Source organism: Chanodichthys erythropterus, chromosome 21 (genome assembly GCF_024489055.1).
Source record: "Chanodichthys erythropterus isolate Z2021 chromosome 21, ASM2448905v1, whole genome shotgun sequence".
Taxonomy (NCBI): Eukaryota; Metazoa; Chordata; class Actinopteri; order Cypriniformes; family Xenocyprididae; genus Chanodichthys; species Chanodichthys erythropterus.
In genome coordinates, this window is record NC_090241.1 from 18,858,071 (window position 1) to 18,885,445 (window position 27,375).

General features: G+C 38.4%; 1 protein-coding gene across 4 annotated transcripts in view; it reads left to right on the forward strand.

The window, feature by feature from the left end:
• Positions 1-27,375, forward strand: part of lpp (LIM domain containing preferred translocation partner in lipoma) — a 231,867-nt gene that overhangs the window by 164,753 nt on the left and 39,739 nt on the right. For all 4 annotated transcript variants that reach the window (XM_067374511.1, XM_067374514.1, XM_067374512.1 and 1 more), the window contains one exon: positions 13,421-13,502. In XM_067374511.1, coding sequence (XP_067230612.1) covers positions 13,421-13,502 — 82 coding nt within the window. The remainder of the gene's footprint in view (positions 1-13,420; positions 13,503-27,375) is intronic.

Below are 27,375 nucleotides of genomic sequence, written 5' to 3' on the forward strand. Positions count from 1 at the left end.
CATATATGGTGCTCTACACATTGGCGTTGTTGGTATCATGCTCTACATAAATAGCTTGGTATTGCATAATGAAAACTACAGCATACACAGTATTTGGTTTACGTAATGTAACCATAATCAGTGCTGGCCTTTTATCCATTGGAGCATCATTATAAATGATTTGAGTGTATTCATTGCTTATGTTCTATATCTAGCGAATGTCATGAAGATAACACACTGCTAACAGTGCGAGTGTGGTCAGACAGTACATCCTGTTTTGTTGTGCTTTGAATCTTAAATTAAGGTTGTTTTTTTTTTTTCTTATGGGGGTATTTATGAATATGTGCAACAGTGCTTTTCTATTTGAGGAAGATTTTGTTATGTAAGTCCAACTTTCAATGAACTAGAGCTATTTGCGGACACTTTGCTGACACTTTCTCACCTTGTCAGTGTTGAGAGAGAATTCCTATGCTCTAATTTAGCTGATCACTCCGGTTAATGATACTCATACTCAATCCTTGTGACAGGTGATCAATTGCATTTTTTGGCACTGCATTTGTGAGATCTAAAACTAGTTGGTTATTGATGTAGCTGTGGGCCTCCGCACTTGGTCTCTGGTTGCTGAATGTTTGAAAGTGTAAAGGTTAAAGGACCAGTTGACAGTGTGCTGTCAGGATGTCAACGAATCAGGTTTCACCTCTACCCCAACTTTCTCCCCTCTCTCTCTCTCTCTCTCTCTCTCTCTCTTTCTCTCTGGGGTGCTGCTCCCCAGATCCCCAACTACTCCAGCCCACCCAAGTCCTGTCTGATATAATGACACCTTTTCTTTTTTTTTTTCTAGTAACACTAAACCATTCACCTTGTAGAAGTTTGCATATCATGTCCTTGTAAATCTCAAGTAACCCTTCTTTTTTAGTCATTGTGTAATCACCAAAAAGCATCGTAAAGGTGATCACATGTGCCTCTATGCTTATATATACACTATATGGACAAAAGTTTTAAGACACCTGACCATTTCAGGGACTTTAATGGCCTCACATTCTAAATACATAGATATTATTATGGAGTTGGTCTCCTCTTTGCAGCTATAACAGCTTCTACTCTTCTGGGAAGGCTTTCCACAAGATTTTGAAGTGTTTCTGTGGAAATATTTGCCCAATCATCTAGTTGAGCATTTGTGAGGTCAGGCACTGATTTTGGACGAGAAGGCCTGTTTTACAATCTCTGTTCCAGTTTATCCCAAAGATGTTCAGTGGGGTTGAGGTCAGGGCTCTGTGCGGGCCAGTCAAGTTCTCCCACAACAAGCTCATCCAACCATGTCTTTATGGACCTTGCTTTGTGCACTATGGCACAGTCATGCTGGAATAGAAAAGGGCCTTCCCCAAAATGTTCCCACAAAGTTGGAAGCATAGTATTGTTCAAAATGTCAGTAAAACTTTATTTTACGGTGTCCTTGTTTAATTTGTTACATGTAATTATGCATAATTTATTTACTGTTATTTCTATAGCAAGTACAAGTACCCCAAACCAATCCCTAACCCTAAACCCAATTAGCCTCTTGCAAGTACAGTCACTCTAAAAAAATGCTGGGTTGTTTCAATCCAAATATAGGTCAAAAATGTACAAACCCAACCACTGAGTTAAAATTTTAAATTTTAACCCGATGGTTAGGTTTGCATATATTTGACCCAATTTTGGGTTGAAACAACACAGCAGTTTTTAGAGTGTACATGTTGTTATTTAATATTACTCAGTACTTAAATGTACAGTTACGCTGTAAAAAAGGACCAAGTGTTACCAAGATTTCCCTTCACTGGAAGCAAGGGGCCAAGCCCAACCCCTGAAAAACAGCCCCATACCATTATCCCTCCTCCACCATACATTACAGTTGGCACAATGCAGTCAGACAGGTAACGTTCTCCTGGTATCTGCCAAACTCAGACTTGCCCATCAGACTGCCAAACAGAGAAGCATGATTTGTCATTTCACAAAACGCGTTTCTACTGCTCCAGAGTTCAGTGGTGGCGTGCTCTACACCACTCCATTCAACGCTTGCCATTGTACTTGGTGATGTGAGGCTTGCATGTTGCGTGGCTCTCCCATGTAAACCCATTTCATGAAGCTCCCGCTGCACAGTTTTTGTGCTTATATTAATGCCAGTGGAAGTTTGGAACTCTTCAGCTATGGAGTCAGCTTTTATGCACCATGTGCCTCAGCACTAGATAACCCCGCTCTCTGTGACTTAAAGTGGTCTCCCACTTTGTGGCTGAGTTGCTGTGGTTCTTAAATGCTTCCACTTTCCAGTAATACCACTTACAGTTGACCATGGAATATCTAGCAGGGATGAAATTCCACAAACTGACTAATTGAAAAGATGCCATCCTATCACAATACAATGCCTGAATTCACTGAGCTCTGCAGAACGACCCCTTTTTTCCACAAATGTTTGTAAATGCAGACTGCATGGCTACGTGCTTGATTTTATACAACTGTGATTGAAAAAACTGAATTTGATGCTTGTTTCTGCCTCCCCAATACAACCAGGGAAAGTTTTTACATGCCCTGTCTGTAAAGTCTAAACAGTAATCAAAGAACCCACAAACTATAGGAGAAGTTATCAACGGATCCGATGGACTACCAGAGAGAGAGAGAGTACAGTAAATTAATATATTTTTTTTATTTATTTGAAATTATTTACACTTAAAATAAATTAAAATATGTATATATTATTATATTAAAAAAAAAATCCTTAAAGAAATTAATACTTTTATTTATCAATGATGCATTAAATTGATCAAAAGTGACGGTAAAGACTTTAAAAAGTCTTACGCATTTACGCTCATTCGCATATCTGCTCTGTGAGAAGGAAACTCCGCTCCATATGGGCTCCTCAGAGGGAACTTAAGGTCAGTCTCTGCTCTGGCTAAGCATGGATGTTTTGTAGAGGACCCAAACTGCTGACAACAGTACTGCTTGTTTCATTTGTCAGAGTGGGCTCTCTGTATATCAGGCGGGCCGAGCCCTGCGCCGGCCGTTAATAATAAAGCACTGACACTCTGTGCTCCACGGTCCTAGAGCGAGCACTGCCAGTACAGTAAATTACAGCTCAGATCAATACTTCACCGTCTCTTTCTGAGAGAGAGAACGTTGCTCTGCCAATCAATCTGCATCTATATTGTGTGTTTTGTTTGTCAGCAATTTCAGTATGGACCACAATGAGACTTGTAATCAGTTACATTATTACATACTGTTTGCTGTAGCCAAAGAAGTCCTCAGAGGAGCCAAGGAATTGCTATTGTTAAGTCAAGTTTATATGAGATGTTGGGAAGAGCTTGTTCATTTATTCCTGTCAATCATACCTGGCTTATGGTATACAGTGGAATTTCACAGTTTGAGGCCACACTGAAAATCTGGGAATTGAGGTTTATAGATTGTATTGTTTTACTCTTAATGTATGAAAATTTATTAGAAAAGGATTATTACATCATAAAATATATTAATCTTAACAACTTGTATAATAGTTGTAATCAATGTAATCATTTCAACAATTTACATATTGCATCATTTCCATCCTAGACAACAGTTTTGGCACTTATGAAGTCTGGTCAAAGTTAGTGTGCTTGCTCACCAAATAGAAAACAGTGTCAGTGAGGAGCATGCATATGATGAAATGGGATGTGTGATGTGTAAAGTAAAATAAAATCTAGGAAAATATAGCTTGTGAAATTAGACAAATAAATAATCAGAATGTCTATTTACACTAAGTGCAAATAGCGTCCCTTGTTGGCAAATGCTATTTACACTAGCCCCGCCCACCAATGTCTGGTTGGGCCAATCAAGTTTTAAAAAAGACACATGGTGTTCAAAGTCTTCAGTGGCGCAGCAGTAGTAAGATTTGCAGATCTGGCTTTTAATGCGATCAACGCAGATTCGAATCCGCCTTTTGCCAAGTGAAAATAATGTTCTAAAAGTGGAAATAAACTGTGAATGAGTGTTTAATAATATTAAAAGTCTGTCTTACTTCTAAAAAATAACTACACTACCATTCAAAAGTTTGAGGTCAGTAATGTTGTTGAAAAACATTTCTTATGCTCACCGGGTTGTAATAATTTGATCAAAATACTATATTGATAATATATTTGATAAAATTTAAAATGTAGTTTATGTAATTTAATATGATGCTGAATTTTCAGCATCATTACTCCAGTCTTCAGTGTCACATGATCCTTCAGAAATCACTCTCAAATGCAGACTTAAACATCTCTTATTACTATCAATGTTGAAAACAGTTGTACTGCTTAATATTTTGGTGGAAATCATGATGTATAGAAAGTAATAAAAAACAGCCTTCATTTACACGTTATAAATGTCTTTACTGTCACTTTTGATCGAATTAAACTAGTAAGAGTGTGAAAAGTGTGTCTCAAGAAAGTTTACTTTCCACAAGACAGAAAATGCCCATACTTGAAGAAACAGTATATACTTTTGGCCGTGTGTGATGAAGATTATTGTGTTTGGGTTAAGTGTACTGTATGCTGCTACTGTACCATCCTCCCTGCATAACAGCGACCCCTGCTGAGCGGCATCTCTTACAGCAGGCTGTCACTTTCCAGCCCTCATCATGCTCTAGTTCCCCTCTGTGCTGCTGGGCCGCACTGTTTTAATCCTTAGTCTCTCATCACATTCTGTATGTGTGTGTGTGTGTATAGGTGCATACATGCAGACAGGAAGCATCGAGCTCATGGCTAAGTGTTTTGTCTGTGGAGCAGATAATTTGGCATGCCGGTGTTTGGACAGGAGATAACCTTCAGACCCTCATTCAAATCATCTGTCATTTGCCTAGAGTTTGTTGCCAGTTGATGGGAAGGATTCACCGCACTCTCTTCATGCCGAGCAAATGATAGGATAGCCAGACCAGAGAATCACAAGGTTGAAGCACACAAGAGAGTCAGGACATTGATTTTTAGGTGTGAACCTGTGTAGATGTTCATTACGCTCCCCGCCAGTGTTTAAATATAAATAAATGGCACCTTTACTAAAGGCAAGAACAGCATAACGACCGGCAATTACAGCCACGCTGAAAGAACACGAGATGATGTGTTCAAAGACAATGTTTAGGTTTTTTTTTGTGTGTAATTATAGGTAAAAAAAAAAAAAAAAAAACGGCTAACTGTCACTTATGCTCCCCTCTGTGTGTTGAACCCTCAATGAACACCTCTTATAACCCGTACGCTACCTCTCCACGTCTCTCCCTCTTACTCTAGCTGGCTTTCTTCTTCTAGGGCCGCTCTTAGCACTTCAGATTTGCTCTTATCTGTTAGCACGGAGATGTGTCAGTTCCCAAAACCTGACCTACTTTTATACACACACACATGCTCACCTCCGTCATGCAGCAGGAGAAGCATCATACATTACAAGCTACATACGTCAAGGCGAAAAACGTTTTTTTTTTTTTTTTTTTTCTGAGCGTAGCGTTTTCATATGCTCTTCGTGTCAGTGCAAACTTCTAGTAGTGGAACTTCCTTGATCTTTCTTTTTAATTATTATCAATGCCATGTTTTTGTGTTCATACAGCTCTCCATCATCGCAGTTTCTTTCTTCAGACTTGCCTGTTGTGTTTTTCCCTCTTACTTTTTAATTAGAGCTGAAAACAACATGACCCATTTTATGCAGAGGCAAATGTATACTTTCTGCTTGTGTTTGTATTTGTGTGTTTGTTAGCTCCTCTCTAGGTGGCCTTGAGCTTGTTTTTGCCTCTGTTGTGTTTTCTTTGCTTTCTCCTGCTCTTCAGTAGCCAACTGTCCTTAGCAGGCGTATTTTATTTATTTATTTTTTTGCACATATTCATTTAATGCCTCATACCATAGAATGTGACAGATATTTGTGGTATGTCGACATTCCGCACGACTTCACATCGCCATGTACCCACACAAATGCTGTACTATGATTCCAAGCAATGCAACGCATTGTAAACAAGGTCTAAATGGGAACTAAGATGCTGAAACAATGCATTTAAATCTACAACATTCTTATTTTAAATTTTCTGTAATGCATTTAAATCTTTGAAGGCATTTATATGCGTTTACAAGGAAAATTTAAGTGTGTAAAAGATAAGGAAAAGAAAAAAAAATAGTTTAAAACATGCTTATATTCTTGATGGCTTCATGTGGTTTTGAAAAAAAAAAAAAAAAACAATATACAGTTTTCAAAAAAATAAAAAGTTTGGAATTTAGTAGTGAAAATTTAAGACATATATTTCCTTACATTTTTTTCCCAAGTAAATATATTTTATAGGTAAATTGTATTTTTTTCCACAAATATGTTAAAAATAAATATGAGGTAAAAATCATGAATTATTCATTATGAATTATGCATATATCATGAATTTACAAACTAAACTAACTTTGCCTTCATTAAAAGTTCATTATTTAACATTTTATGAGATTTATTGACCTCATGACCCTCTTCTGAGACCCTCTACATACGTTATCTCTGATATAATTTCCCTTTCTTTTTTCTTTTTTTTGCATGTTGCTTGCACCACCTGGTCGCAATATTAAATAAAAAAAAAAAAATACATGATTTTGACTAATAATAAGTAATATTAGTAAGCAATTGTGTGTGTGTGTCTCTCTGTTTGTTTGTGTGTGTGTGTGTGTGTATATATATATATATATATATATATATATATATATATATATATATATATATATATATATATATATATTTTGTTTTTTCTATGAAATCATAATAAAAGTAAAATATCAAAATGAATTTTAATGAAATTAAAAATATGCTTGTTATATAAGAGTTATTATTTTTATATTATTTTTAATCCTCACACACATTTTTCTGCCCTTGTGTATCATGACGGACAGGGAAAATTTACCATTTAATTTTTTTGTCAAGATATATGCTCAGTATAAGTGTTACATTTAATCAATAACAGTAGCCAAGATGTTTCATTTTAGTTGTCCACAGAAGAATCTTCCACATTCCAATTTCTCTAGAGGGTAAATTTTAACAAAGTGCTTGGCAACCCCAAATACTAGCAGAAGTCAAAAAAAAGGAAGGAAGGTAGAAAGTTACAAAAAAAATTTTGTTGCATATGTTTCTTTCCTTCTTGTAAATATGCTGTCATTGAGAGATAGGGAATTAGAGATAGGAATAGGGAAATGCAGAAACTGATGTTCAGCGGAGGGTAAAAGCAGTTTGGTGCAGTAGGTGAGGGTTTGGGGTTGGAGTTTAGCACATGGCCCCACTGAGCATGCTCCCTGTGGGGGGCAGCAGGTGAACACACACCAGCAATGTGGTGTCTAATGGCCCCTGACAGAATGCCGATAACCCAGCGTGAGAGTCGAGGTTTATAGCCTCTGACTGAGTCTTCTCCTCATCCTTACCTCCTTTCCTTCACCTGTGCCCCCCTCTGGCACACCACCAAGTCATTATACATCCCCTTTCTACTTCTGCTCAAATCCAAACAGGCATTATTCTATCAGACTCTATGCGTTTTGATGGATTTTCCTCACTGAAACATCAAGTAGCTGATTACATCTCACTAAAGCGCTTTAAAGAGAAAAAAAAAAAAAAGAAAAAAATGTCATTATTTGCTCACTCTTGAGTTGTTCCAAATCCATATTTTTTTCTTTTGCAGAACACAAAAATGATTTTAACTTTCAGCTGTAAAAGTCCATACAATCATAGTCAATGGGGTCCAAAGGTTTTAAGCTCCAAACTGCAAGCGGTTTAATCTAAATCTAATGAAATGAAACACTTTGTTTGTTGAATGGAGGAAAATGTACACTTTTTGTCAAAAGTTTGGGGTCAGTAAGATTTTTTTGAATAAAGTCTCAAAAGTACAGCAAAAACAGCAATGTTGTAAGATACTATAATTTAAAATAAAGTTCTGTTTTAATATACTTTAAAATAGTTAAAAATATTTTTACCTGTATTCCTTTGATGGAAAAGCTTAATTTTGAGTACTCCAGTCTTCAGTGTCACATGGTCCTTCAGAAATCATTCTATTTAAATAGAAAGTTCAAAAGAGTATTGTTAAATGGATTTATGGGAACATTATAATTGTCTTTACTTCCACTTTTGATCAATTTAATGCATCCTTGCTGAGAAAAGAAAAAAAAAATCACTCTGATCCCCAAACATTTTAACTGTATTGTAAGTGGTCATTCATTCTCAAATCAAATCAAAACATCAGTCAACTCATGAATACAGAGACTAAATCAAATATGGTGACACGTCAATAATGGCAAGCCTCAATGGTTGTTGCATGATGATGTCATGAGATTAGGACATGTGACACACAACAAATGAGGTTTGGTGTGAGTAGAAAGAGTAGTTAATGGCAGAATTTTCCTTTTTTGCTCAATTTTCTTTTAACATAAACTAAGGAAGGTGCAGTGCAATATTGTCAGAGTGTACAGAATGTGTTCATATATTGCATAATTAAAAAAAAAAAAAGATTATCAGTCAGCTCTTACTAATGAGGTATAAGAGGGTTGCCAAAGGAAACATTCATTGAGTGTCTTCTTTCTTTAGATAACAGTCAGTGTCCAATACACGCCAGGGAAATCACACCTCTCAGAGGCTTATGAATATCACAATCATTTGATCCTTTGGGAAGAAAAGGAGGAAATGACTCTTCAGGGAATCATTTTTATTGAAGAGAACAGTGACCTCATGCTCACAGAAATGCAAACTCTAACCATGTTCTTGAAAGACCAGCTCAGTGCGCTTTGAGCTTGTGAAAGATGTGCTTTTATAATCAAGTGAGTATTTCATCTCACGACATAGAGTGGCAGTGCTGTAAGGCTTTATTCAGCAGAATTTTGTTCAGAAGTCTGTTTACACCTTTCTGGCCACTTATCACCCTCTGTCTATCTTGCACTCCTCTCTTGGTTTCGAATGACTCAAGCAGATGAAAGACAGGTTAATTCACTAAATGTGAATTAAAGTGAGCGTCACTTTTGTGCATGGTACTTCAATGCAAAAACATGGATTATTCACTAACCACTTGCAATACATTTTCTGATCGAGGTCCATATACTGGTAAAGTCTTTATTCTGGGGGGGGGGGGTAAAAGTTTACACAGCTATTGAAATATTTAACATATTTCTTAAAGGGTTAGTTCACCCAAAAATGAAAATTGTGTCATTAATTACTCACCCTCATGTTGTTCTACACCGTAAGATCTTTGTTCATCAAAAATTTAGATATTTTGATGAAATCCAACGGCTCAGTGAGGCCTCTTTTGCCAGCAATGTCACTGAACCTCTCAAGATCCAGAAAGGTACTAAAAACATATTTAAAACAGTTCATGTGACTACAGTGGTTCAACCTTAATATTATAAATCGACAAGAATTCTTTTTGTGCGGCAAAAAAAAATAAAAAAATCAACAATATCTAGTGATGGGCAATTTCAAAACACTGCTTCAAAGCTTTACGAATATTTTGTTATTTTGGTGTACAATAAGTATTCTCGTTGCTTCATAACATTAAGATTGAACCACTGTAGTCACATGAACTTGAGTTTTAAATATGTCTTTAGTACCTTTCTGGATCTTGAGAGGTTCAGTGACATTGCTGGCAATAGAGGCCTCACTGAGCCATTGGATTTTATCAAAAATATCTTAATTTGTGTTCCGAAGATGAACGAAGGTCTTATGGGTGTGTAATGACATGAGGGTGAGTAATAAATGACATTATTTTCATTTTTGGGTGAACTAACCCTTTAATTTATTTTGCTGCTTTCTTAGTAGCCTATATATTGGACAGTAATTGAATCGACTTGTTCATGCATGTCTTTAACAATAACTCAGAAGTGTAGTGTAAAACTTGAAAAGAAATTAATACTTCCACAAAAATATTAAGCAGCACAACTGTTAGCTATAACAATCAAAAATAACATATTAGAATGATTATGAAGGATCATGTGACACTGAAGATTGGCTGCTGCAAATTCAGCTTTGCCATCACGGGAATAAATTACATTTTCAAATATATTAAAATAGAAATCAATTAGTTTAAATTCTAATAATATTTCACAATATCCCTGTTTTTACTGTATGTTTGATCAAATATATACAGCCTTGCTCATGAGCCTAAGAGACTTGTTTCAAAAACATTAAAAAGTCTTGCCAACCCCAAACATTTGAACTGTATTGCTTGAACATGCACAGTAAAAAATAAATAAATAAATAAAAAATCTTTAGTTCTGTTGGATAATCTTAACAAGGATGTAAACGTGACCCAAAATTTTAATTCAATACTGCACGCAACCTTGCATTCAGAACTGCACAGTAGGAAGATGGATCTATATATTTTTCCACCGCAATTTTCAATAAACAAGTCTTCTTATTTAATATGAAATATTCTTATTGTTTTTTTACAGCAGGGGATTCTTTGATTTTAATGTCTTCATTTATTAGAGTTACACATGAAAAGGCCAGGATATCCAATGTTATGTATAAATGTATGCATACATTTAATTCCTCCTTCCTAAGCAATGTTTTTCTATAATGCTAAATATAATGCTAATGTTAACATGTATAAAGAACAGTTTATTATAGAAGTCATACATAAGGAGAGATAATTACACACAGCCCTCTTTTTAATTAGTTGTTTTTCTTTCCCACAATAATCCACTGTGCCCACTCAGACTGTTAAATTACATGTCAAATTGTCATAAACCACATGGAGCGATTGAGAGACTCAAAAGAGAATCCACACACATCATAGTTCTTGAAAACATTGAGGCCCCTCATTCTTTGAAGGGGATCAGGGTCCACCTGGATACTCAGACACAGGTTAACAAATAGATCTGCAGAAAGTTTCCTGAGCACTCCTAAATAGTTTGCATCCATCCAACAATGCTCTATATCCATATACGAGTAATTAACCCCCAACATAATAATTAGCTGTCTGCAGGAAGTGGAGATATGCTGAATTAAAAGTTTTTTTGTGTGGGCTTTCGGCACATGAAAGTTTTCATTAGTTTCCCTCCCTCTGTGTGAGATGCAGTCATCGGCTCTGTACCGTACTGACAGAACGTGTCTCACAGTTCTGACAGCATGCAGATTGGTGCAGGAACTTGTGACAAGAAATAGAACGCCAGTAGAACTTGCCATAGAGGAAGGAACTGCATGAGTGAACAACTTCAAGGTTGATAAAGTTGTAATGAGGCAAAAGAAGTGCTTTGTGTCTGTTGGTCAGAGGGAGGAAACCAAAGGTTGTGATTTGTGTCTGTAATTGGTGCTTTTATCTGAACCCTTCTCATATTGGGAGATCCTGTGTTAACAACAACACCAGAATCATCCAGAACTCTGGCTTCTTTTTTTCTTCATCCCCGGTGATTTGCAGAACTGTGTTTTTGTAATTGAACAGGGTTGTTGATGTGTTTGTTGGAGTGGTTTCCTGTTTGACCTCATTTTGCACTGGTAAATGGTAATTTGTATAATCTTTAATGGTTTTGGATGGAAAACCTCTGACATTTGGTTAAAACTCTGGGTGTTTGTTTGTTTGTTAGTCTGTCTGTGGATTACCTGGCTTCCCCCTTCCAGGCCAAAAAGGTGGTTTTGTTCATCCAGTTATTCTGTGGTTAAATGAAACTGAAAAAAGAGGCATGATAAGTTGAGTTGTATGTACAGTATCTGAGGCCAAATTAAAGCTGTAAAATGTCATTTCTTCACTACAAGTAGATCAGATCTTCATGACATCTTCAATAGATGGGGATTTTTACATTTATTTTTTTCACTGTTGCCATTTCTCTCAGACATGCTCAGGCACTAAGAGTAAATCTCTTAAAATCCCCTCTATTTTATCCCTTAAAACTTAATGCCTTAAAATAGCTTGAATGTAACTCTACACCCTTACCTAATTTAATATACACGCATCTATGAATATGATAATTAGCCCCGCCTCCATTCACTTGCACAAGCTCAGACGACATCCACTCGGTCAACTTAAGCCCTGAACACACCAAGCCGACAGTCGGCCGTTGGGCAGTTTTTGTTCGTCGGCTCATCGGTCAGTCGGGCCATCTGATCATTCTGATTGGCTGTACAGCTACTGCCACCTGCTGGTACGGAAAGGCATTTCTTTTTACGAAGGCACAGAACGGACATGCTACTTGGCCGTCGGGTGTCGAGCGTAGTTTTGGCGTGTCAGGGCAACTTTGGATCTAGATGCTGCCGATGTGAGCCAACCCCGTAGTCTGCTTTCGTCGCCACTAGTTCGTTGGCATCGGCTTGGTGTGTTTCAGGCTTTACATGATGGTAATTAATATGATTTAATGTTTTGCTTGACTACGTTATCAATGTTACACAAACCATGTTCACATTCACAAGTTAGACAGCTGCCTTCTAACAATCAGTATCCTTAGAAATGATTTGAGGAACTCAAAACGTCAGTAGAAAAATGCATATAGTTTATCATAACGTCGTAAAATACATCATACACCTGCCATATTGCTAAATCTACATGATTTTTCATATCAACAGAAAAATATACGAGGATAACCTTCTTTTGAGATTCTCTTGCGCGGTCAGTTAATGATATGCTTAAGCCCGCAGGCACGTTGACGTGATTGGTTACAAGGTGACATCAGAAACACCAGCGATTTCAAACCGCTGGTTTGAGACTTTCTTTAGATCACTGCCGTTTTAAAGAGAAAATACCCAGCAATGGTGCTGACTTGGGAGTTTGCACATGGTTTGTCTTAAAGCATGTTAAAAACACCATATAGACATATGAACAACATTAAAAACTTGATTTTCACCACAGCGGGACTTTAATATGTGATTTGTAATATGTGGCTTTATTAATCCTCATTCTAACACATAATTGACCCCAAGTGACAGTGTGACTAAGTTTGCTACATTTTATGAGTCATTACTTTTATTTTTTTTAAGTAACATTCTGCAACACTTTAATTTGTATAGTGCAGCCCACCACACTGCAAGATCTACAAATACAAACAAATACAACACACAGCACTCCAGCTTAGCTCTTTTGCAAAATAACAGTACAGGAATAACCTGTCAATTAAAAATGAGCTGTGGATGAAGTTAATGAAGTTCATCATGTTACGATTCTGGGTGTTTGAGTGCATCAAGAGAGTATAGTTGTCACAGCCTTCACTTTAACTTCTGAAACCTCAGCAACAGTCTTGAAGTCTGAGTTATTTGTTAGACTGATGATCTTGTTAGGATGGTGATCCTTCTAATTAAGAGATCCGTGTGCACATCCATGAAAATCCGTTGCATCAACTCATTTAATTAGCCTGGTGTTATCTTGTTATCGTAAATGTCAACATGTTCTGTATAATGTTTGTGAGATTTGTGGTGTTATACATTTTACCTGCAAGCTGATAATTGTGTGATTGAGAGTGTATGTAAAACCATGGTGTGTCTGTTTGTTGCGTTTTAGGGTCGTCCTGAGGAGGAACTGGACCGCCTGACTAAGAAGATGCTGTATGACATGGACAACCCCCCCTCTGAGGAGTATTTTGGTATGTGATCAGTGCACATTGATTTCTCTGTAAGCTAAACCTCAAAATGATTCTTATTTTTCTGGATTTCAAGTACAGTGGACACAAAAAATGTGGACACTTTCTGGTTGTCCAACTTTAGTAAAACATGTTCACAGCTATTGTGGTAAACTACACCTTTGGTGACACTGCTAAGGAACCTGTGTAAACTTGAGGAGAACTGACTTTCTACAGCCTTTAACCCTCTGGTGGTGTTGGGTCATTTTTGACCAACACATTTTGTGTATTTTTTATTTATTTATTTATTTTTTGGAATGGTACGGAATTTAGTAAAAGTGTGGGAACACACACACACAAATTATCCTGAAAAAATTGTCAAACTTGTATTGTTCACGGTCAAAAATGGCCACATTGGAAATTAATGCAAGACGAATTTCATTGAAAATGTTTGGAACTGCGCACAAACAAATTCTTACTGAAAGCTAATTTTTTGAGATATCAGCCTCAAATTTGGAACACAGCTTGTTTAGAAATATATGTTTCAAGTAAAAATTGAAAATGGTATTTTTGTGCATTTTTCATAAAAATAAATTTTATAACATTTTTCAAGTTCACTTTTTAAAACTTTTTTCACTTCAGCAATAACTTCTGCCAAGTGCCGTCTTTAAAAAGACCAAACTTAAGTTTGTGCTCTAAAGCATTCAAGATTTATGACCGTTTAAGGTCCATGTGAATAAATGGAACTACTGCATAAAAATAATTTTGTACCCTAAATCCCCTAAAAATACAAAATAATAAATAAAATATATTATTAAACTAAAATATAGTGCAATCATTTCATTGAAAAAAGAAAAAAAAAAATCTGTGATTTTTGACCGACACTCAGCACCAGAGGGTTAAAGCACATAGCGAATAAAAAAAACAAAATAAACTTGTGACGAGCAGGGCGGGCGAGAGCCGTGAGGGAACGGCGCGAGGCCGGTGACGCGAGTGATAATGAGCGTCACCTGCGAGGCGTGCCGGCCTCGAGTCTCTCACGGAGGAGCTCCGGAGGCATAAAAGGAGGAGCGACTACAATGAAAGACGAGAGAGGACCAGGCCTGGACTTTATTTTATGTTTTGTTATGTTTGTGTGGCCGGCAGACGTCCGCGAGGGTCTGCCGGCATTACTTTCGTTTTGTTTGTTTATTTTATATTAAAGTTTTGTTGAATGTTCGCCGGTTCCCGCCTCCTTCTTCCCATATCTACTAACCTCGTTACATTGGTGCCGAAACCCGGGAGGAAGGAGGGACATGCTGTCGGAGAGCCCTCGCTGCTGAGGGGGATCGCGGTGCTGCGGAGTTCGGGCAGCGCGGGAGTGAAGACCGCGAGAGGCTGCCCGAAGCGGTGGTACTGGAGCCTAGTGAAAGGTGGGACGGAGAGCTCGAGGCCGTGCCCCTGGGACGAGGTGGGGTGGCTGCCGTCCAAGAGGGAGCGGAGGAGTCGCCGCCGTTCGCCGTGGGCCGGAGCCTGCTGCCGTCCGCCATAAAGGGGAGGAGCAGGGAACGGGGGACTCGCTGCCGGCTGCCCTCAGTCGGAGGAGCCATCGCCGGCCGCCAGGAGGCGGTCGAGGATCGGGCCGTCCACCGAGCGTCCAGTGCCACCGCATGGCACCGCGAAGAAGAGCCTCTCGGCAGGCTGAGGACCAAGCGGCAGTGTGTCGGGGAACCGGACCAAGAATTTTTTTTTTCTTTTTCCTCTCTCCCCTCTCTCGTCCTGTCGCTCCTCTTGCTTCCGTCTCCTTTCTCTCGTCTCGTCTGTCCTTACCCCCAGGTGCTGCGGCCGCCGAGACAGGCCCCGGGGGGGAGTAGAGCGCAGTCTCGGAGGTACCCCCCGGCCTGCGAGGGGCGTTGGGGGTATGTGACGAGCAGGGCGGGCGAGAGCCGTGAGGGAACGGCGCGAGGCCGGTGACGCGAGTGATAATGAGCGTCACCTGCGAGGCGTGCCGGCCTCGAGTCTCTCACGGAGGAGCTCCGGAGGCATAAAAGGAGGAGCGACTACAATGAAAGACGAGAGAGGACCAGGCCTGGACTTTATTTTATGTTTTGTTATGTTTGTGTGGCCGGCAGACGTCCGCGAGGGTCTGCCGGCATTACTTTCGTTTTGTTTGTTTATTTTATATTAAAGTTTTGTTGAATGTTCGCCGGTTCCCGCCTCCTTCTTCCCATATCTACTAACCTCGTTACAATGGTATACTGAAGTATAATTCAAGCAATTATATTAAGTTTATGCAACAGAGTTTCTTACAAGTTTATTACAGTTACTTTGCATAAACTTACAGAGTCAGTATTTGCAGTGTTGACCCTTCTTTTTCAAGACCTCTTCAATTCACCCTGGCAAGCTGTCAGTCAACTTCTGGGCCACATCCTGACTGATGGCAGCCCATTAATCAGTGCTTGGAGTTTGTCAGAATCTGTGGGTTTTTGTTTGTCCACCTGCCTCTTGAGGATTAACCACAAGTTCTCAATGGGATTAAGGTCTGTGGAGTTTCCTGGCCATGGACCCAAAATTTTGATGTTTTGTTCCCTGTGCCACTTAGTTATCACTCTTGCCTTATGGCAAGGTGCTCCATCATGCTGGAAAAGGCATTGTTTGTCACCAAAATTGTGAGTGAGCCCACTCCCTTGGCTGAGAAGCAACCCCACACATAAAGTGAAGTGAAGTGACATGTGGCCAAGTATGGTGACCCATACTTGGAATTTGTGCTCTGCATTTAACCCATCCAAGTGCACACACACAGCAGTGAACACACACACCGTGAGCACACACCCGGAGCAGTGGGCAGCCATTGCTGCGGCGCCCGGGGAGCAGTTGGGGGTACGGTGCCTTGCTCAAGGGTCTCACCTCAGTCGTGGTATTGAGGGTGAGGAGAGCGCTGGACATTCACTCCCCTCACCGACAATCCCTGCAGGACCTGAGACTCAAACCCATGACTCGAACCCATGACCTTTGGGTTACAAGTCCGACTCTCTATCCATTAGGCCATGACTGCCCCATAACAAATGTGCTTTAGAAACACGGTTGAAGAAAAAGTGTAGTATAGTAGTCTCAGGATGCTTTGCTGTTGGCATGACTTAGGACTGATGGTAGCACTCACCTTTTCTTCTCCAGACAAGCTTTTTTCCAGATGCCCCAAACAATTGGAAAGGGGATTCATCAGAGAAAATGACTTTACCCCAGTCCTCAGCAGTTCAATCCCTGTACATTTTTGCGGAATATCAGTCTGTCCCTGATGTTTTTCCTGGAGAGAAGTGGCTTCTTTGCTACCCTTCTTGACACCAGGCCATCCTCTAAATGTTTTTGCTTCACTGTGCGTGCAGATGCATTTACACCTGAGATCATTCATGTGTGGGGTTGTTTCTCAGTGAAGAGAGTGGGCTCACTCACAATTTTGCCTAAGAACACAGCCATGAATAAAGAATGGTACCAAAATATCCTCCGAGAGCAACTTCTCCCAGCCATCCAAGAACAGTTTGGTGACGAGCAATGCCTTTTCCAGCATGATGGAACACCTTGCCATAAGGCAAAAATGATAACTTTAAGTGGCTTGGGGAACAAAACATCGGAATTTTGGGTCCATGGCCAGGAAACTCCTGAGACCTTAATCCTATTGAGAACGTGTGGTCAAACAAAACCCATACATTCTGACAAACTCCAAGCATTGATTATGCAAGAATGGGCTGCCATCAGTCAGGATGTGGCCCAGAAGTTAATTGACAGCCTGGGCGAATTGCAGAGGTCTTGAAAAAGTAGGGTCAACACTGCAAATATTGACTCTTTGCATAAACTTAATGTAATTGTCAATAAAAACCTTTTGACACTTATGACATGCTTGGAATTATGCTTCAGTATATAATAGTAAAATCTGACAAAAAGTTCTAAAAACATTGAAGCAGCAGACTTTGTGAAAATTAATATTTGTGTCAGACTTTTGGCCACGACTGTATGGTGTCCATTCACAAATCCTCTCATGTGGCCTCATTGGTTAGTAATGTGTCCTTTGAATGTGAACTTTAGAATCTTGCCAGAAGTAGTAGGTACATTTCGCCTACTGTTTTATGAATACTATGAATTCGGACACACTGCTCGGCTCACATACGTTTTTTTACCTTCTACTTTATAGTATAAAACTAGACATTTTCAGACACAGCACTAGCCTCCTGCAGAGTTCAGTTCCAATTCTGCTCCAGCACACTTGTCTTTAATTATCAAGTATTCCTGAATATCTTAATTAGTTGGTTCAGATGTATTTGATTAGAGCTGGAGCTGAATGTTGCAGGAAGGCAGATCTCCGGGAACAAGACTGGGCACCCCTGGCGTAGACGATTTGTTACTTTGCAGAAGTGCGATTAACCTTAAAGTATGTGATGAAGTGTGTGTGTTTTGCTGTATTCACATTCATCTCTCCAACCCCAGCAGTCTGAGCTTCCCCTTTTTTACCGTAAGTGACAGCAGACATTCCCTGCATTTCCTACCATCAGCTCTTACTGTCAACTTCTATTTTCACTCTGTAGTGGGGAAACTGTAGAGTTTTGCCTTCCACATCTTCAGTACTTCCTCCACTGTCAGAGAGGCCATATGTTATAATATATAAATATACATTTTTAATAGGGAAGCACCAAAATGAAAAATTTGGGTCGAAACCGAAAATTCTGGATGCACTTGGCCGAAAACTGAAAATGAAATTGTATTATTTTTAGACTTTTTAATTAAATTCAATAATTTTACTGAATATGAATTTAAAAATACAAGCCAATAAAATAATATATCCACACTTTTATTTAAAGTAACACACAAAAATTGGACAGAAAATAGCCCTGTATTAAAATTGTTAAATATCAATATATTAATAGGTTAGTTCACCCAAAAATGAAATTTCTGTCATATATATAATTTCTGTCAATAATGACTGTCATCCCAAATCCTTCGTACACAAATTAAGATATTCTTGATGAAATCCGAGGGTATCTGATCCACACATAGGCAACAACGACATTGCACCTTATGAGGTCCAGAAAGGTACTAAAGACAACGTTAAAACCATCAATGTGACTACAGTAGTTATGTTAATATTATAAAGCGACGAGAATACTTTTTGTGCACCAAAACAAAAACAAAAATAATCAACAAATTCATCTGTCCCCTGTCATACTGCTACAATATTTTCATTGCAGAGCTTCAGTGTTTACGCCCGAATGCGAGCTCGGTATTGGCTGGCTCCTGTGTCAACATCACACGCAAATGTCGTGCTGCTCACGTGACCAGTGCCGGCCAATACTGAGCCGCCGTTTGGACGTAAACACTGAAGCTCTGCAACGAAAATAGCGTTGCAGTATGTCTTTACTTTGTTTCTTTGTTCAATTTAAAGCACCTTTAAAAAAATAAAAAATATGAATATAATATATATATTTAATATAACATATAAAAATTATTTATTATATAATAAAATACCTTCCTTTTTAAATATAATTATGCTTTAATGTGATCTGAATGATATATAATGATAAATATGCTTTAATGTGATCTGAATTATAATGATGAATGAGATATATATATATATATATATATATCTATATATATATATATATTTATATATATATATATATATTTTCTTTATTGATGTGAAAGCCCCCTACCTCACAATCCTGACATGTTTTCAGGCATGGCAACAAAAGCTATATGACATGCTATTTCTCTATATTGATGCACGCTTTCATTCCAAAGCACTTAGTCCCCTGTATGTAAAAAGCTGGTTTGCATGAAGCAAGGTTTAAGGGTTAAAAGAAATAAGAGCGAGGTTGGGATGGCCTGATGTGTCCTGCTTTCATCAGTGCATGTGTCAGCAGAGAGTGGCCCGGAGTAAACGCGTGCCACAAGTGCACATTGCACGGTCACACGCACACACACATATATGCACAGTGTTTGCAAACTGCCTTAATGGCTAGAGGGAGGTTGAATGCTGGCTAGTCAGCCTGTAAATGGGTCTGCAGTGAACCCAGGTCAGCCAGGCATGCCCAGTCACTGAGAATGTCACACACAGCCACAGCATCTAACCAAGAGCACAGTACTCCTGGGATTAAAGAGAGGGGCTAAAATAGGAAGAAAGACAGTGGTGTGATGAGGTTAAAGAAGGTAAAATAGAGAAAAAAAGACGCTGCATTGAATGTGAATTCCAAAGACCCACTGAAATTGTGGCTTTTAGTTCATATCTTAGAGGCCATCTATATTGTAGTGTATTTCTAAAAGTTGACAAAACAGCTTTTAGCAGATGTACAGAATTAAAATCTGTATGGACCAGACTGCACTTTCTCTTGTACAGTACATACTTTTTGTAAGCATTAGAAACACATAAAAAAAAATGTTTTGTTGTTAGAAATAATAGATATTAGAAGAGGTTTTCAAACCTGTCCTGAAGGACCCCCAACACTGCACATTTTGTACAGCCTTGTTGTATAGCCTTGACTGTCAGTCCAAATCCAATTTTTGTGCATATCCGATTGGAATCCGTTCATATTTAGCAAGTGTGAACAACAAAAAAATCACATGAAATGCGATTTTTTTTTTTACAAATCTGTTTTGAGCTAAATTTATATGTGGTTTGAAATCCTATTCAACTTGCATTTCTGGAAATCCCTTTCAGTCCGACTGCTCTAATTGGATTGCGCATGGTTTATGTCACTTTCTCACGCCACGTAAAATGTAAACATGTCAGATTTTGTTATAGGAAACATGCTGAAAGTCGCTGTAGAAACAAGGTTGCGTTGCTGCAAAGTGCAAGTCGAGCAGAAAATTACAATATAATGGACACATGTTGAATTTTGATACCAATGGAAACTATGTTCACGGAATAAAGCTCCAGCAACCTACTATGTTTCTGCCGCTGCCTTAGAAGACGTAGTAGTCCAGCATGGTGGCTATACATTGTCATGTCGTAAATAAGTAGGGATGCACCTAAATTCCGAAAGAGAAAAATGTCTGAAAATATGAGCCAAAAATATATGCCGCCCGCCCCGCCCCTCAGTGTTCAGTGCTCAGGTTTCATTCTCCTTTTAACCCTTATTACTGCGCGGTGTGATGCTCCGCTCAATATTCCACTTTATGCTAGAGGTTTAACAGATTGTAGTCGATCTGTGTGGACCAGGCCATAAAGTTTGGCATGCATGTGTTTCGCAGATTAATTACTTAGTTTCACCATCAATTCGGTACTCGCACGCTGTTATCTGTGCACACAGAAAGGCGCATTTCAGAAAGCGCACAAACAGCGAATTGATTCCTCTCCATGCACTTAGACACATACACACAAAATTATGTCAATTATGTCATGTGTCAAGTGAAAATAAAGAGTTAAGAAATCGGATGTGTATCAATTGTGATATACAGTGTGGACAGTCGAAAATTTAGATCAGTTTCCAGATGGATAAACAGTTATTCAGATTTTGACTGACAGAACACAGCCTATGTCTCCCTTATCTGTCACCCAATTCAGGGCTGTCCAAAATCGCCCCCTATACCCTTAAATAGGGCACTATTTGATGAGATAGCCATTTGTAGAGGTGTCCGAAACCATAGTGGACGTTATCGAGTGCACTCGGTCAATCCCACAATGCACCACAATAACATTGCATTCACACAGGCGTCGCCTTAACGCTTCTCATTTACTTTGAATGGGTGACGTCACGCGTTGCTGAACTGAATTGTGGGTTCCGTCGTGTTGCTTCAGTCATGTTGCTCGCGGCTGAAGTTGAAAACTTTTCAAGCGCCAGCGCAGGCGTCAGCTAATCAGATCGCCTCATGCAAATACCTTAGAGCGGTCCAATTGCGTTCATGCAACGCCGGAAAGTAATGTGATTGGCTGTTGTCACTATGATGGTCGCTTCAGCACCAAGCTTCAGACACACCCTCCATCAAGCGATGACGCTGATACCCCATGTGAATGCAGCGTAACGAGTGTACAACTTTTGCAGCTCTAATAAGGTTTAATCTATATTTAATTTATATTTCAATTCATAGTTTGTGAAGATGCTTTAATTCACTTAGTTGTTATATTTTTTAAAGCCTATTAAATGTTACAAATGATGGCTTTTAATTATACTGTTATGTTTAATGGCAATAATTAATGGCTAATACTCAGTCAACACAAACTCAGCACACCTGAGAAAAGATAGGTGCGTAGGGAAAAAGAAATCCAACAAGACTGACGAATACAAAAAAAAAATAGCAATCACGCACACTACCAATCATGCTAAATATAGAAATTTATTATTAATACAAGCAATGTTTCGGTCCACTGACCTTCATTAGGCATATGTGACATGAATTTCTATATTTAGCATGACTGTTAGTGTGCGGGATTGCTATTTTTTATTTAATAATTAATGTCTAAAAATTAGGGGAAAAATCCATTGAGACATCAGTAGCAGGATTGGTATACTGGTGATACTGGACTAGTGTGTTGTGATTGGTCAACCGCTTTAAGCGCGTTTAGAAAATGTCAGGCCCCTTTCTATAACCAAGCGTTTTAACACACTACTAATGCAACTCAACCAAGAATCTTTTTTTTTTTTTTTTGGGACGGGGTGCTATGCCTTGGCCGTTAATTATTTATTATGATGTATGTTTCCGGAAGAAAAATCAAGACTACGATCAAGTCGTTTCAGGGAGTTCACTAATGGTGCTTAGTGATATAGAGAATACCCTCCCTTTGGAGGACTTTGTGCTTTGTAACTTTGCAGATGCTTGTAACCTTTTCATTCTCAAATAGCAACACATTATAGAAAGTTGAAAATGTAAAAAAAGGCATAATAGGTCTTCTTTAAAAACATCCCTTTGATTTGTCCTAGCCCACTTCCTATTTCAATAGAAATATGTCAAAAAGAAGCAAATTGTCAACTTATTCATGAGGTCAAAAACAAAAACCTATTACACAGAGATAAAGAGATCGCTTCCTTTCTTATACCTCTTCCATTTCTGCCTCTCTTCCCTACACATCTCCTTCCCTTAAGAATTATCTTATGATCCTGCAGGATGTCATCCAGAGCTCCTCTGAAGATCTGGAGCTGAAAGATGAGGAACCCTTTGAGTATAAGAAACTCTGTAATTGCTACCCATCTGATTGCTTGTTCAAGGCCTCCTTCCTTTTAACAGGGCAGGATGGGGGATAGAGCGGGTGTTGTGAGTGACTGCTGAAGTGGAACCCCAAGGATAATAATTAACTAAATTAATCAGAGTCAATGCCATGATCTCTCCTGGCTGGACGCTTAGCGCTCCCTCAATTGGGGATATTGTAGTTTGTACTGCTGGAACAGAGGACTTGGCTTCTCCAGAGACTGACATGATTCATTTTTCTTCTGTTTCTCATCCTGAATACAACAACCCTTAAGTCTGAGAAAAATATGAGGCTAGATACATTAGCGTTATTATTAGCAGAGATTAGTTAGATGGTAATTCAGTCGTACACTGTGCTAGAACATAATCCGTCATAAGACAAGGAACACATAATAGTTTTCACAGTTGGCTGCGTTCATCATAGTTCAGGCCAACACACACAGCACTTCCTCTCTCCATTACGTGGTATTTTCATTTCTAAAGAGCACAAGCGGGACACAGAACTGAATAATGCAAACTTTGAGGCATACTGTATGTGTCATGTAAGTGAATCGCTACTAAAACTGTCTCTGAAGTTTCTGATTAATTGATATTTCTGTCTCACTGTACTCTGCAAGAGATCCTGTTCTTTTTTGTGCTCAGAGAGATTAAGTTTGTGTAACTCATTAGGGAACTCTCAGAAGAGTTTAGATGAGGAGCAATTCCTTAGCTCCACAGTTTGGCTCTCCAAAAACTTCTGGGGTGCAAAAATGTGTCAGATCAATTTTCAAAGATTTCGAAAAATCAGATTAAAGATTTCGAAAGGCGAATGACTCAACGGTCAACCAAAACTTTTTTTCTTTGTGCTGTGGTTAGGAGTCGAGAATTGCAGCGTTTTTCTAAAGTCAGCTGGAGATGCTCTCATAATTTATAAGACATCTTGCCATGAAAACTTGATGAAGAAACTTGGAAGAGTTTGAGATTTTTTTGAACACATACTGTAGTATGTGAGACCCCAGACACTGGACTGTAGTAAATGGGTCAAGTGGCATTCAGCTTTGTGTTTCAAACGCAACATTATCAACACTTCTGTAGAAGGCTACAGTGTCCCGGAGTGTATTAATAGAGCTTTCTATCAGAGAGCGTTGTGCATTGTCCTAGATACTCTGGTTGAACATTTGCATATTACACACTTGCCCTCAGCGAAGTCTCAGGGGTGTGCTTTAAAATTCACTCCCACTTGTGTGTGTGTGTGTGAAAACAAGGGATATATGGCATGGTAAAGTGCTGTAACCCTAAAACAGGTCAAGAATTACATTGACTCTTTCATGCCAGAGAAGTTTCAGTGTGCAGAAACACTGCTGCGACACATTAAAGTTGCAACTATACAAAAGTGCAGTTGCTACATGCCGTCAGCTTCAGATGTTTCACATCATGCTTATTATATATACAGTGGAACTTAAAATATTGTAATAAAGGCCCTGCAATGATGATCAATCAATCAATCAATCAAGATTATTTCAGGAATACATGGCCTCTCGGCCCATAGTTCCACACAATCGCAATAGCATAACAGATACTCTTTTCTTCATTCCATGATATATATACAATGCCAATCTCCATGTATACTCAGAATTACAAACATCTGACACATCAATACAATACACCAGAGGCAGAGAGAATCTGCAATTATTATCTGCAACTATCCCTAAGTTAACTTTGAATTCTTCAGTGATAGAAAATGAGAAACATTTCCTGTATGATTGTTCTTTGTATATGGGACTGTGTAAGAAATTATTGTGTGATTTTGCTCTTGTTGGTGATGTTTGTATTGATGTGCAATGAAGGTGCATGCTGTTTATCGTCATCTGTATTTTTTTTTAGCACCCAGTGCACTGAAGGAATTATACAATTCAGGAACATGCCAACAAAACCAGTGTGGAATTTGTGCCGCAATATTTTAGAGAATTTAGCATCTGATTAAACCAGGTTTTGACATTTGTGCTTTTTTTCAGTTGCTTATAAACATATTAATGGCAAAAGTGTTAGTACACTGTTTTCAGCACGAACTAGGCTACCATGAAATGTGAGCAACATGTATGTAGATGTTTGTATTTTTGAGAGAATAACATTTATGTGTGGTTATTGAAAAAAAAAAAAAAATGAAAGTGAAAAAATAAGTGGATAATGAAACAATGAAATAAGGCCACAAAACACATACTGAATGTGTGTCCACAAGACGTCTGGGTACTGAATGTTGAAGTCTAGATGTTTTGCTTCAAATTATGTGAAAAGCATCCTGTCTATTCATTCACATAAACAATATATTGAATCGCAATTGCCGACCCCTGAGTGGATTATGGGTAATTAATGAATAAAACAGGTTTTTGCACATAAATACAGTACACAAAAGTGTTACAACTGTTATATTTTATTTTTGCAACATACTTGCATATCATTACAGTATCATTACATCAAATCATTACTAACTACAAACACAGGACATAGCTGAAAATATTAATGTTTTATTGCCATTTGGAAATTTGTAATAGTTCTTCCAAAATGGACAGCAAGAATAGTTATGCCAAACTACAAGAAGCATCCTATGTTTACTGGCTGCCAATGGGTTCCCACGGTGATGCTGGGGAAAGAAAGCTCGTCTAGAATCAAAAGGAAAAGATCCAGACCTTACCTGCCTCGGGCAATGTAGAGTCTCTGGTTAATAAAATAGACAAGCAACTGACCAAGAGTGAATGAGAATACAAACACTGAAACTTGGCCGAGAGCTGATACTGTAGACTCCACTGTTGCACTTTGGTTTTTCCTTGTTCATAAGAAAAATGTAAAAAAAAAAAAAAAAAAAAAAAGTGATTTTCATGTTGAATTTGAAGAAGTAGACAAAGCTGAAGGGGCTTTGCAAATGGGACATGTTCTGTAAGGCAAATAAGAACATCAATTAAAACTTAGGAGACTTAGGAACAGTTAGTAAACTCTGGTATATGTAGAATATATTTACTACATACAAATGTCTTAAATAACACATTTTTCATTTTAAAGGCAGTGCAAATAAATTACGAAATAAACAAAAATTGGCAACAATCATGTTTTGACCCAAAAAAATTGAATGTTTACTCATAATGAGATTACTGAATCCTGAGTTCAAATCCTGGGTGATTAGACAAGTGTATATTGTGATTACATTCAGTTTGTGATTGTGTCTATTTAGTTAACTGGTACATAATAAACACAAACTCAAACCCCCTCCATGTTTGCCCTTTAGTAGTTGATAGGCTTATGAGCAAATGGATAGCAGCAGAAGTGGATTGTGTAAGTACTGCAGATTAGTGAACACTTTCACTGGATGTAGTCTTAAATGAGCAGACCTGACCATGTCAGAACAGTTATTTCCTTTTTAATATCATATTGTAATATGCTTGTATGGTATGGCGTAAGAATTTGGTTGGTTGACTTGAAAAGCCCCAATGCATCCAGTTTGTTCCTGCCCATCATCAATGTCGACTGGGAGGGACTCTGGCCTCTTACTTCCCTCTCCACTAAATCTTCACCTGATGCTTGTTCACTTACTGAGTCTGCTGAAGATAACATACACATCATGAAAATCTTTGAATGGCTGGTCCATGTTTTCACCTTCTATAAATGTAGGGCTATATCCGCCAATATTCAGATTAGCAGTCAACTGATATGACATTTGCAATAGTTGTTTCTTAAAGCATTTGTTCACTCAATTTGTTCCAAATCCATATTACTATCTTCTTCTTTCTACTTTTCCATGCAGTTACAATGAATGGGGAGTGGATAATTTTATCTTCAAAAAGGACTATAAAAATTAACAAAAGTACCATAAAAACATCCCATACAACAGTGGTTCTCACCTACTTTGTGTTAAAGGCCCCCATTGCCCAAAAGAAAATTTGAAGACACCTCCATACAGACTAAAATATTTCTGGTATTTCTGCTGTTATTATGACAAGGCATTTTTTTATTTTTTTTTTATTTTTTTATTTACTGTGAGAGTTGACCTATTAAATGAAATAACCATAATTTATTTTTGTTATTTCTAGAAGTTTCAAGAATGGTTTGTTCTGCAATAAAACTGTAACTATTTAGGGGAGAAAATATGTTTAAGTTACAGTACCATGAGCCCCCCTGGTTGATAACCACTGCCATACAACTAAACGGGCTGTGTCTATATCATTATATTATATTATATTATATTATATTATATTATATTATATTATATTATATTATATTATATTATATTATATTATATTATATTATATTATATTATATTATATTATATTATATGTTGGTTGGTTGGTTGGTTGGTTGGTTGGTTGGTTGGTTGGTTGGTTGGTTGGTTGGTTGGTTGGTTGTCTGGTTGGTTGGTTGTCTGGTTGGTTGGTTGGTTGTCTGGTTGGTTGGTTGGTTGTCTGGTTGGTTGGTTGGTTGGTTGTCTGGTTGGTTGGTTGGTTGTCTGGTTGGTTGGTTGGTTGTCTGGTTGGTTGGTTGGTTGTCTGGTTGGTTGGTTGGTTGTCTGGTTGGTTGGTTGGTTGTCTGGTTGGTTGGTTGGTTGTCTGGTTGGTTGGTTGGTTGTCTGGTTGGTTGGTTGGTTGGTTGTCTGGTTGGTTGGTTGGTTGGTTGTCTGGTTGGTTGGTTGGTTGGTTGTCTGGTTGGTTGGTTGGTTGTCTGGTTGGTTGGTTGGTTGTCTGGTTGGTTGGTTGGTTGTCTGGTTGGTTGGTTGGTTGTCTGG